Source organism: Centroberyx affinis, unplaced genomic scaffold (genome assembly GCF_046629955.1).
Source record: "Centroberyx affinis isolate AG114_WGS23_722 - 3 ecotype Tasmania unplaced genomic scaffold, CSIRO-AGI_Caff_v1 ptg004051l_1, whole genome shotgun sequence".
Lineage (NCBI taxonomy): Eukaryota > Metazoa > Chordata > Actinopteri > Beryciformes > Berycidae > Centroberyx > Centroberyx affinis.
In genome coordinates this window covers 38,669-51,464 of record NW_027281847.1, presented here as the reverse complement: position 1 = coordinate 51,464, position 12,796 = coordinate 38,669, and the positions used below count along the sequence as shown (strand labels likewise).

General features: G+C 41.9%; 1 protein-coding gene across 1 annotated transcript in view; it reads left to right on the top strand.

The window, feature by feature from the left end:
• Positions 1–11,966, top strand: part of kansl1l (KAT8 regulatory NSL complex subunit 1-like) — a 37,764-nt gene extending 25,798 nt beyond the window's left edge. Inside the window, exons 10-17 of the mRNA XM_071542328.1 lie at positions 520–666; positions 1,674–1,780; positions 2,418–2,539; positions 3,032–3,098; positions 3,208–3,314; positions 4,648–4,768; positions 10,173–10,455; positions 11,265–11,966. Of these exons, the coding sequence (XP_071398429.1) occupies positions 520–666; positions 1,674–1,780; positions 2,418–2,539; positions 3,032–3,098; positions 3,208–3,314; positions 4,648–4,768; positions 10,173–10,421 (920 nt within the window). The 3' untranslated portion in view covers positions 10,422–10,455; positions 11,265–11,966. The remainder of the gene's footprint in view (positions 1–519; positions 667–1,673; positions 1,781–2,417; positions 2,540–3,031; positions 3,099–3,207; positions 3,315–4,647; positions 4,769–10,172; positions 10,456–11,264) is intronic.
• Positions 11,967–12,796: the final 830 nt, after the last annotated feature.

Here is a 12,796-nt window from a genome sequence, read left to right as displayed (position 1 = left end):
TTACTGCTCTTTTATAGTTTCAGGACTGTCATTAGCTATGTTCAAGAAATAGGCTGTTTTTGCCTGCTTCCTTTCTTTATTTGATTGTTAAATTGGTCTTACATTCAATATCAGAGCCACCATAGCATTACAAGGTATTAAAAAATCCAAAATCAAATTTTGGATTATGATTCAGCCCAGGCATGGCCAGCAAGATCAAGCTGGCATCTACCTCACTCTCATAATGAAGATTACCTGGAACATGGCATCTTTTTGTCCCCCCAGTTTACTTAGTGTAGGCTTACAGGAAAAAAAAAACCCCTCCATTGTGTGATAAGAGCAGGGTTCAGGACGCTGACAAGCAGTCATCCGCCTAACGTAATGGGACTGATAGTTAAGGATTAGCTTTTACAGACTATTGTACACTTTAACCAAACCGCATAATCCCTGAGGGATTGGATGGCAGTTTTGAATGCAAGGGGAAATTCCTGTGGTGTACTAAATCTGTGTGTGTGTGTGTGTGTGTGTGTGTCACGCTAGGTCACAACTACAAGCATCATGCAAGGCATCAGCGGGCCAGTGTTAGGGGTGTGTCGCCTATCGGGTGGGCGGGATCTGCTCAGATGCCACACAGGAGAGCCTATCAGAGGAAGAGGAAGAAAAGGAACAGCCACAGGGTGATAGAAGGTGTGTGTGTGAAAAGAAACCACTCAGACTTGTATGGGTTTAAAGGAATACACCAAGTCTTTGCCTTGTCTTACCTATCTTACCTGTTACATGATGAGAACATAGACACCAAAATCATCCATATGTTCCCAGTAGCTTGGTTCCAGTGCTCCATGCTAACACATGAGCACAGTGGTTTTCAATCCTGGTCCCCGTGAACCGGAGTACTGTTGGTTTTCTCTCTTACCAGCCAGTTAATGTCCGTTAATTGCATTCACCTGGCATCCCAGGTGTAAATCAATCCCTGATTAGATTGCTAGAATGAAACCCAGCAGGTCTCTGAGTCCAGAGGACTGGGATTGAAAGCTGCTGCTTTATTTTATATCCATTATATCCTGTTAATGACACAATTATTTAGAAAATTGACAGGACACACATTAGAAGAATTTATTGACCATGGTAAGTCATTTTAAATGATGTGCAGCCAAAATTTACACAAAATATGATGGAAAAATATTGTGTTACCAAGGACTACTTTCCCTGTTTCCACAGCAAATGAAGGTGTTGGGGGAAAGGGAAATCACTACGCAGCGGATGAATACGTGGTTTCACACCTGAAACAGTTCCAAATAAACCTGGCTACATCAACTATACCTAATTAGCCTAATGATGTTTCATTTTTTTAATTTATGAACATTCACAACATTTTATTACAAAAAGGTCCATCTTCTTATTTTGGATAATGCTAGTCGCCTACTATCACTCAACATAGTGTATGCTGTAGTGTTAGCATGGAGCGCTGGAGAAAGCAATTTACCGTAGATTTTGGTGTCTGTGTTCTCATAACTTAACAGCTACATTGACCAACAGGCCAGTCCACCAAAAACTCGGTGTAGTCCTTTAGATCTGCACTGTTTTAAAGGTCTTTTTATTCATATAGTAATGGCTATTATAGCTGCAATAAAGTCTACGCTTTCTGTGTGTGTGTGTGGCGTGTGTGTGTGTGTGTGTGTGTGTGTGATGCCTAGATGAAGAGGATGTCCTGTACCAGCTCTGTGACCCTGAGGAAAGCTCAGAGGAGGCGCTGGAGGAGACCTACACACAGACCTCACAAACACGCAAGCAGGCCTCGCAGGTAACATACACACATACACACCTCCAAATAGGTCAGATAGTGTCAAATGTAGAGTGTAAATGTATTTGTTTAAACAAATCCTATTGAGAAATAATTAGATAGCGATTTGAGCATCAAATTTGATTGTGGACCATGTCTTTGTAATGCTGCGTTCATGGCATATGGAACAACAGTAGATACAAGCTTCTAACTTGAAAATACCGTTCACCTCAGCTTTCATCTGGTAAATATTACTTGGGAACTCAGGGTTTGACGATGGACTCTGACTTCTCTGACTTCCTGAATTCTGACATTACCAACACGGAAATACCTTAAGTCAAGTGTAGGGAATGATATATTCACCTCAAATATAACAAACTCTTAACAATGCCATGGCAAGCAGAACAACTTGCTGGATTTTTCATCAGTATTTCACATTGCAGTGTTCAGATTGCTGTAAAACATGAACTCAAACGCATCACTTACAAAGTGCACACGTGTTCTAAAGTGTCAAAAAGCTGATCAAAGTCTACCGAAAGTCATGGCATCCTAACGACTTCAAACGAGTTTGAACATGTGAACACTTCTAAGTTGTTGGTTTAAACTGTCAGCTACAACGGTTATCAATGCAATGTTACAACGTCATGTTTCCTGTCAGGGCCTTGTTCGCAGACGGCAGGGGGAGAGTGTGTACAGCATCGACAACATCGTCATCCCCATGTCGCTGGCTGCTACCGCCAAAGTGGAGAAGCTGCAGTACAAAGACATCCTCACACCCAGGTATGGGACAGAACTGGATCTAATAAGAGTCACGTATAATTGTTAGGGCCCTGTTTTCGTGAATCAAAGCGTAGGCGGGGGCTCTGGCACGAGTTCATGGCACTAGTGCACTTAGCCGTGACCAACAGATTTTGGTGACTATGTGATCAGAGGTGCTATAACAGGGTTGGCACAGTTGTAAAAGTGGTTGGATTAGGAGGAATACATTATCAGCAGGAGTGGTAGGGGCTGGGGTCAATCATGACCAAAAAAATCAGCTCCTCTCAAAGTGCTTTATAATTTATTTATTTATTTATTTATGCTTGATCAAACCATGACGAATACTTGATTTATTTACCTTGCAAGTGACTCCCACTTTTCAGGCTGTTTGAGTCCCATGTCTGATATGTAGTAACGCTGCTATACATATTTTTTAATATAATAGTCAGAGAGTTGTTATGCACATAGTCCATGATTTGTCATTCATCTCACAAAGTCTGTCTTTTTCCACAGTTGGAGGGTGGTGGACTCCCAGTCTCTAATGAAGGAGGAGGAAGAGGACAGGGAGGAGGAGTGGGAGGTACAGTCCCATCCCTTTAGACAGGAGCAGCTGTTTTGATATTTCTGAAGAAAATATCATCTTCATGTGTGCATGTGTGTGCATGTGTGTGTGTGTTTCTCAGGTGGAGGTTCTCACTGATGCAGCCTTTGCCCAGAGACACTTGGCGTCAGAGCAGAGAGAGAAGTTGCGCTGGTTGTCCTGGGGAAAGAGCCGAAGCTGCCGACGCCCCACCAGGTGGAACACACTCACATGCAGATACAAAGACTGTTGGAGCATAGGGATGCACACACTTGGATTTAGGGAACGAACATGACCCCAGTACTAACATCATTCAACCCCCAAATCTTGAGAAAACATGAGCTTGCACACTGCTACAACACACAACCAAATCTAACATGGAGGTGGAACAATTTGTCCTTTTCTGGCACTTAAGGGCGTTTTCACACCTGCGCTTTTAGTCGGGTTAAATCGGACTCTGGTTCGTTTTCCCCCTTGGTGCGATTCGTTTGGGCAGGTGTGAACACAGTAATTGTACTCGGGTGCAGACCAAAACAACCGCAACGAGACCCTTTAGAGGAGGTGGTCTCGGTCCGGTCCTAAACGAACTCTGGAGCAGTTCATTTGTGGTGGGAACATAGCATTTTCAAGACGTTTCCTCGAAGTGCATTTGGCATTCTGCTGGTACAGTTTTGCCTGGTATATTGCCCAGATAATTACAACAGTTATGAGCAAATGCCAACTCTGCCGTTGCTCCATGTTGCATAGCAATGTGCACTAGTCCAGAACACAGGACCTTCTTCCTGTATTTACTTTCTTGCTCCCGCCCCAGACACATCTGACCAATAAGCGGAGTGAACGTTCTCACGTGGTTTGTAGTGATGCATTTTGGTTTGCTTAGGACCAAGGGGAAAACGCTCCAAGTTTACAAACTCATCAACTGATTCGGACCAGAGCAAACAAACTATAGGTGTGAAAACGCCCTAACACTCATTGGCTATTCATGGACTCACTTCAGGTTTGAGTGATTGATCCGCTCACACTACAGGAGAGTGTCAAGACTTGTCCAGATTTGAAGTGTACAAATCAAGCATGTTTCAAATAGTTGTGATGTCCTGACTTGATCAGTAGAAAAGATATTAAAGTCCTGAACCCTCACATACAAGATCATCAGTGCCCACTATCCATTGCAACAACCCAAACCACTGCTGACTTGGTCTGATCTTAAAAATCAGTCATGATGGCTAAATGGTGGTTATACTGGCCTAAAAGTCATGTAGTGTGTCCCCAGCCTTATACACCTAAGGGCTGAAGAATTACAATGGAAGATTTTAAAAGAACAGTTCTGCCCTAGTCCTCTACTAAGATAATGTTATTATTTCGGCACAGTTGGAATGGGTTTATCAGCAGACATCTTAACTGCATTTCTTATAATCGGAAGATCAGCGGCACCCCAGAATCTGGTAACCCGAGCAACTGGGTTAGGAATGTGATTTCCCATGCACGTAAACACAACTGGGATACTAAGAAACTGAAGTTCGATGTGGGGTATGCTTGTTTTTCACGGCAGGTCCGGCAGCAGGTCGTCAGGCAGCGGGGAGGGGGTGTGCGCCTCGGGAGAGGAGAGCTCTATGGAGTGGAGCTGCTCTCAGCTGGACACCGACGAACAGCCAAGCTGGGAGGAGTGGCAGGTAAGACCCAAAGCAACACAGCTTAAACCCCCAACCCCCCAAAACCACCTGGGAGAATCAGAGGCCCCCTTTACACCTTGCATTAAAATGCGTCTCGTATCCAGATTGTATCTAGATATGATTTGACCTGATTACATTTACACCTGGTATTAATATGTGTCTCCAGTGTCCACATTGAGATCCGATTGAGATCCGATCACTCTGTCCAGCTCAAACAACCGAACGTCACATCCTCCTCCGTTTGTGTGGGTCCAAAAAAAAAAAAAAAAATATGATACCCATCCGTGAAGCTGCGCTTATTAGGCAAATTTATGGTTTCTGCGGTGTGCCCGGTGTTCGCGTTGCGGAGGGTCTGTGCGGCGAGTGCGGAGCTCCGCAGGGGGTCTGCGGAGGGTCTGCACCGAGCTCCGCGCTCCTCTCAAAAAATGAAACTCTGCGGAGGCCTCCGCAAACGCCGCAATCAGTTCAGAGGCTATGATTGGTTAATGGTTGCTATGTTAGTTGGTTACCAGGGAAGTAAGTCTAATCGAGCCAGGTGACAGCTGACAACCGGCAAAAATGGACAATAGGAGGACATTCTGCACTCTCCGTGAACACCGCGCTGCTACCGCATTTACCATGAAATGTTGTGGCTCTGCGGAGAGAATGGTCTTGCCATGAACACCGAGCACACCGCAGAAACCATAAATTTGCCAATTAAATGCTTGCTTTTGGAAGTGGGGGAAGAAGCCGTCTTCAACAACTGGAATGCCGAAGACGAAAGTCGCGCGCGATTATGTATTTCCGCCCACGTAGTTGTTGTATGTGGATTGAAAACGCAATTGCATTTACACTTGTGTTCAATGTGGTCACAATGCGTCCCTGACCACCTCCAGAGGTGGTTTGGCCGATCGGATCACAGTCCGTCCTCAATGCGTCTTGGGTGCATTTACACCTGTACTTTCATGTGGTCAAGCACTATCCGATTGCAATCTGATCACCCAAAACGCATTTTAATGCAAGGTGTAAAGGGGGTCAGAGTGTGCTGGTCCGGGTCCTGTGGGAAGCAGTTCACAAGGAATGTCCTATGGGCTGTCACGTCATTATGTCATCAAAAACAGACAACAGACAGTTTCCCTTCTGTGGAGCTACCTAGAATGTAATAACTGCACATATTGTAATGACTGTATTGTAATAAAAAGTCATAAAGTGCCCATAATGTAGTAAAATGACATGTAACTTAATGACCTTTTGGCAGACAATGTAATAAGTTATGATGTTTTATGTTGGTTCGTGTGTGTCCAGCATTTACTACATTATGGGCACTTTATTACAGTATGTGTTTTTCTTACATTATGTGCAGTTGAAAAAAACGAGAATGAAGTGTGGCTCCACCCCTTTTAAATATTATGTTTGTTACATTTCTGCTTTACTGGGTAGTATACAATTTATATTTTATACATTAGGCATTTAGCTGATTCTCTTATCCAGAGCAAGATACAGCGAGTGCAACAGCAGAATAAACTTGACATGCTTGATCTCCACCATGAAAAGCAACCAATAGTAAGGTGGTCAAGGGTCAGACCCATAGTGCCTGGACAATACACTGAATGAATTATTCTTGTGATATTAAAATGGTCATGGATGATAGAGAAGTGTACAGAAGGGAAATAACAGCTGACAAGAGGTAGAAATTGTTTTTTTTTATCCATGCAGTTTGATGGAGAGAAACCATAGAGACAAAGATAGGATGAAAAACAACAGGATATTGCATGTGCTTAAAGGATGTTTTCTGAAACATTCAGGTTTAATATGAGGCTGTTTCATTCGCACTCAAGGAGAGACAGCAAGAGTAATGAGTGGTTGCAGGAAAACGAAAAGCCTATCCCAGTTGTAGTGTGTGAGTTTGGGTGTGTGTGGGTGTGTTTGCCCCCATTATAAAGCCTGGATGTGTCCTTGAGAGCCCACACAGATGCTTGTCTCCTCTTCGCTCCAGCTAATGATGCTCTGATTGCCGTGCTCTGCTCCACTTTCCTCTGATTGGAGAAGGAATGAGTCATCCACCGGCTATTTAAGCAGATTCTCCTAATCAACCTCCTCTATACCGCAGATATCTCCGACATCGCCGCTTTGCCGCTCTTTCAGCACTCCAGCACCCCTAAAAGATGCTGATTAGAGCACAATGCTTGATTTTGTATTCAGGCAACAGAGCCATGCAAAGCAATAAAACAACCCTTGAATGGCATAGAAAAAAAATTAAGGGGATGAATAAGGAATAAGAATTATCAGGGTTGTGGTGGATCATACTTCATATACTGTATGTATAGCAGCAAAGCATGTTTGAATCCCAGGCTCATAGTCACATCTAATTTTTTGCCTCTTTCCCGACTCTTTAAAACAAATACAATTCTTGAGGACTGCCCATTCTTTGGAGGAAAAAAACATCCATCTGGTCTTCAGTGTCATGCCAACAGCAGTTGGGAAATTAATATCCGAGTACAGCATTCTGGATGATTGTCCTTGTCCTTGTTGTCCCATGTAGCTCAATTTTTTTTTTTTAAATCTGTTTTGTGGGGTAGGACTTCTCATCTGTGCATCACATTAGCCCCTGGAGCAGTATGACACCCGATGGGTCATCACCAGTGGTGTGTGTGTGTGTGTGTTTGTGTGTGTGTGTGAGACATTGATTGATTGAACTGAGTTCGTGGGGTGGGCTAGCACTTGAAGAAAAGGGCAGTCAGCCGAGGACTCCCTAGTGTGCAGAATGTAGGTTTGAAGATCACTCTAATCACCTCCACCACACACACACACACACACACACACACACACACACACACACACACACACACACACACACACACACACACACACACACACACACACACACCTCGAGACACTGTGCTGCCAGTACACGCAATAAAAGGCTCAGCTCCATTGATTTCAGTGTTTGATGTTGCTGCGTACCTCTGAGCCTGCAGCCTAAAGATGATGGAAGAGAATAACTTTTTAATAAACTTTTTTGAGAAAATGCAGTGTCTTCGCATTTTAAAGGGGCAATAAGTAAGGTTTTTACTGCCTCATAGCACAGAATGAGCACAATATATCTGTGGGGGGTTGATTAGGTTGTTGATGAATACCAATGACTCAACAATTACTCCTCCAGGTGCTGAGATATTACTGTATATGAATGGCTAAGTATGAATTACAGCATGTACTATGTGCAATATAACAGCAGCAGGGCATACTGAGACAAATAAAAATATGTACAAAACACATGAAAACTATGAAAATATATGCAGTATGAAAATAATAAATAATAATAATAATAATATATAATTATCAAGATAATGAAAATATGACCCTAAGAAAAATATATGTGAATTTACAGTATAAATGAGTATTACCCTATACCAAGTCTACAGAAGGCTATATTTATTTATTTCCTTTATTTTACCAGGTAGGTTATTGAGAACACATTCTCTTTTATAATAACGACCTGCCAAAAAGGCACAGAGGCACACACAAAATAGCAGCAATACAGATAAACAAATATAAACAGAGTTGAAACATTAGTAAAGACAGGCACTGACATAGCAAATAGTAGTAAAAGGACTTAACATATTGGCCAGACTTAACATACAGGCCAGACAAGACAGTGCAGGGTTAGGACACGGGGGGCAGGGGTGGCAGGATAGTTGACATTTGCAGACGTGTGTTAAAAAAGACTTCAATAGTCTGCCAAAGGCAGCCAAGTCAACAAACTGGCCCAGCAGTAGCGATTTATTAAGTCCATTCCAGGCTGATGCAGCAGCAGAGTGGAAGGCTTTGCTACCAAAGGAGTTGTTGGTTTTTGGGACAGCGAGAGAAATTAGAGAAATCTGAGGTTGTAAGTAGACGTGGATATGCACAGTAGTTTGGATAGATAGGCCGGGGTGTGTCCAGTGAGTGCTTTGTAAATCAGGGTGTACCAATGTGACTCACGTCTGGCCTGGAGAGAGGTGAGGCCTATTTGACTGTAAAGTGAGCAGTGATGATGGTAGGGGGCTCCAGTGGCAGATATGACGGCAGAATGGTAGAGAGTATCCAGTTTTGCAAGGGTATTTTTTGTGGCATGTTGGTAAATAACATCACCATAATCGAAGGAGGGGAGAATACATGATTTGGACATGGAGATTCTGGAGGAGTGAGTGAAACAGAGCTTGTTTCTGTAAAGGAAACCAAGCTTGGATTTGATTTGGGTTTGGAGTTTACTGATGTGAGTGTTAAAGCTAAGGGAATCGTCTAACCACATGCCAAGGTATTTATATGTGTAGACGCGATCTATGGGGATGTTGTTGAGAGTGATTAGGGAACACTGTGTTGAATTAGCTGGAGATGGTTTCTTATGTGAAAAAATCATGAATTTGGTTTTGGAGGCATTCAGTAGTTGGATTCGAAGAGTGTTTTTTGGATGGAGGTGAAATTGTCTTGGAGAATGGATACAGCGGTGAGTGGTTGGGGTGCAGATGCATAGATTACAGAATCAGAATCAGAAATACTTTATTGATTGGGTGGAAATTGGATTACGGTATCATCGGCGTAAAGATGTATGGATGCATTAGAGATTTTTTCAGGGAGGTTGTTGATGTAAATGGAGAATAGAGTTGGTCCTAGTGAAGAGCCTTGGGGAACTCCTTTGGTAGCAGAGCAGGGTTGGGAGATCAAATGGACGCACTGTGAGCGCCCATCGAAGTAGTTGGAAAACCAGGATATGGAGTGGTCGGAAAAACCAACAAGTGAGAGTTTGTCTAGAAGAATATTGTGGTCGACTGTGTCGAAAGCTTTGGATAAATCAATAAACAGTGCAGCACATGAGATTTTTTGGTTAAGATTGGAATATATGTCATTTAAAACTTTGACAGTGGCAGAGGCACAGCTATGGTTCTTTCGGATGCCTGATTGGAATTCCGAGAGAATACTATTCTCGCGCAGATAGTTGCAAATCTGGGTATTGACTAATTGCTCAAGAAGCTTAGCAAGACCGGGGAGGAGAGATATGGGTCTGTAACAATTAGGGTCAGAATTGTCACCTCCTTTAAACAGCAGCAGGACAAAAGCAGTTTTCCAGATATGTATACTATATAGTATAGTATGTATAGTATGTATAGGTATATGACGTAGTTTAGGATGTACATGATATATGTATAGTATATACTGCATACTGTATGTAGTATGTATGATGTAGTATGATATATGATGCTATGTAAAGCCCTATGAGACTTGACTGTGATAAAGCACTATATAAATAAACAAGACTAGACATACACATGTACAGAGAGAGGAGTCCAGACATCTGATGTAAAAAAAACTATGTACCTAGAGATGCAGATTTATGTGCATTAGTGGCTCCAAAGCCCATAACGTGTGCATTATGTGTCCCCTGCAGCCTCGGGCCCCATGGGAGCCACGGGTGTTTCCTCTGGATGAGGAGGAGGAGGAGGCCCTGCGCTCGGATGAAGAGGAACAAGCCCCATCCAAGTGGTCAGAGACTAGCGCCGCCTCCGCCTCCTTCTCCTCCTTCTCCTCCTCCTCCTCCTCCTCCACAGCAGCAAACGAGTCCAACTCCCATTTCTCCTCCAGTGCTACACCGCCCTCTGCTGGACAGAGCAGGAACAACAGCCTCGGAGGCTGCTGAAGGGACCAGTGCCTTGCCTCTACTGTACCTACATGTAGGTGGGAAAACACTGCAGAGCTCACTGTGGAGTCACTCTGCTTTTATGGAAGTTCATGCAAATTCTGTGATACTAGTAGAATAGCATAATGTAGAATTTGTTTCATTCTTCATTTGTTCAGTTCTTCTGAAATTCTTTTGTACATGTCCATTCGTTTGCTTATTCTGTTCAATAATTCACTCAATACATCTTTCATTTATTCAGTAAGTCATTCATTCATTTATTCAGTAAGTCATTCATTCATTCGTAAATTCATTCGTTCAGTAAGTCATTTATTCATCATTCTCTCATTCATTCATTCATTCATTCATTCATTCATTCATTCATTCAATCAATCATTCATTCATTCCTTCATCCAGTAAGTTATTTGTTCATTAAGTCATCCATTCATTCATTCATTTATTCATCCAGTAAGTCATTCATTCATTCAGTAAGTCATTTATTCATTCACTCACTCACTCACTCATTCATTCATTCATTCATTCATTCATTCATTTGTTCAGTAAGTCATTAATTCATTCATTCATTTGTTCAGTAAGTCATTCATTCATTCATTCATTCATTCATTCATTTCTTCCTTCACTCATCCACTCATTAATTTGGTAAGTCATTTAGTCATTCATTCATTCAGTAAGTACTTTCACATGTTATTTGTTCATTAATTGAGTCAGAAGTCTTTCATCTAGTCACACATCAAAAGCACAAAGGAGGAGTGTCACTGTATTCCCAGAGGTGTTGAACACATACAGAGAAGACTTGGACAGGAATAATTAATGTTAGTGAATGTGTTTGTTGTGTCTCTGCAGATCCCCTCAGATGTCTGGGACCAGGAGGAAAAACCTCTTCGGGATACTTACTACATTACTTGAATATAGTGATTTCATGTTATTTGCATAATCCTTTGAAGAGAAAGTCTTTATTTTGTGAGTATTGTGAAATGTGCCACAATGGTTTTAAATGAATAGCTCCCACTACACTTTTCAGGTGCTAATGTACTGTATGTAAAGAGATATGTACCAGCACGACCCAACTGTAGTCTCAGGTCCACATACTGTTTGTAGCTGTCACATGCTATTTATTTCTATTCACTCTTGTCACAGAAAAGTCTTTATATATAAACACTGTATTATTAGACCATATTTATGTAACTTGTACTTGATTTACATGTGCTTTTTGATTTCACAGCTTTTTCTTGTTTGTTGACTCTGTAATTTTGATATATGATAATTTTTATGAAGAAAGAAAAACAAGGTGTTAGGAGTCTTTTTGGCTAGTGCACTGCTTGTTTGGACTACCAGTCCGTTTGAGTAAAATCTAACCTTTTTTTTTTTCTCTTTCCGAATTGATTTGAGTTTCTCTAACTACCTTTGTGGGAAATGACTGAATAATCAATCAATAATCAATAAGATTTGACAGGCCTGTGTTGCTCACATAGCGCACACGTATGACACTGTTTATCTTCATAATTACAGAATTTGACACTGAATAATATCAAAATAAATATCCAATGAGGTATGCGCTTTTTGTTACAATAAGACAAGACAATGAAGCTAGTAATCCCATGGGAAATTGTCACGTTGCAGCAGCAAATAGTAATAAGATACAGCAAAAAAAGAATATAAGAATAGAGCAAATGAGACACCCAACTGACAATTACAACACTTCTAATGCAACAAATGAAACATGAGAATTACAGCATGTATGTATGTATGCAGGATGTACAAAATAACAGTAGTATGAAATGATTGAAGCTTTTATTTCGGGCATGCAAAATGCCTCTGCTGCCTTACCCGAGCCTACTTCACAGATGTTTTCAGTGGGACTTGGCAACTGGAAGGACCAACCTTGTGCAAGGTCAAGTTAGTGATTTGGAGGAATAACACTCATGTGGAGGCCACCCTCGCTTCTGAAGGCCAGAGGTCCCACTGAAACCACTGGCGCACATGTGAAGCTCCTTCCTATAATCAGGGCTTCAGTGCTACCAGGAGGCCTAATTGGCAGATGGTGGTCAAGGTCATCCTTCTCATCTACGTGTGTGTGTGTCCATGTGTGTGCCAGTGAGAAATCTCGAGGAGCTTGTTCATACTAAGCTTGAGTCAAAAGATCGCATGCCCCGTTAGAAACTCACTGAGATAAATTCTAAAATTGTAATCTGATTCTGGAATGCCCCTAAAATTCAGAGTTATTTTTCAGTCCATTCTCCATGCTGCAAGTGTCTGCTGAGGCAAATTGGTTATTATTTCACTGTTTTTAAAAATGCTGTAATAACTTCACAAACAAAATCCTCTCCTTGGTGATTTTTACTGTATTTCCTGGGAAACAACAAAGCATATTTGTT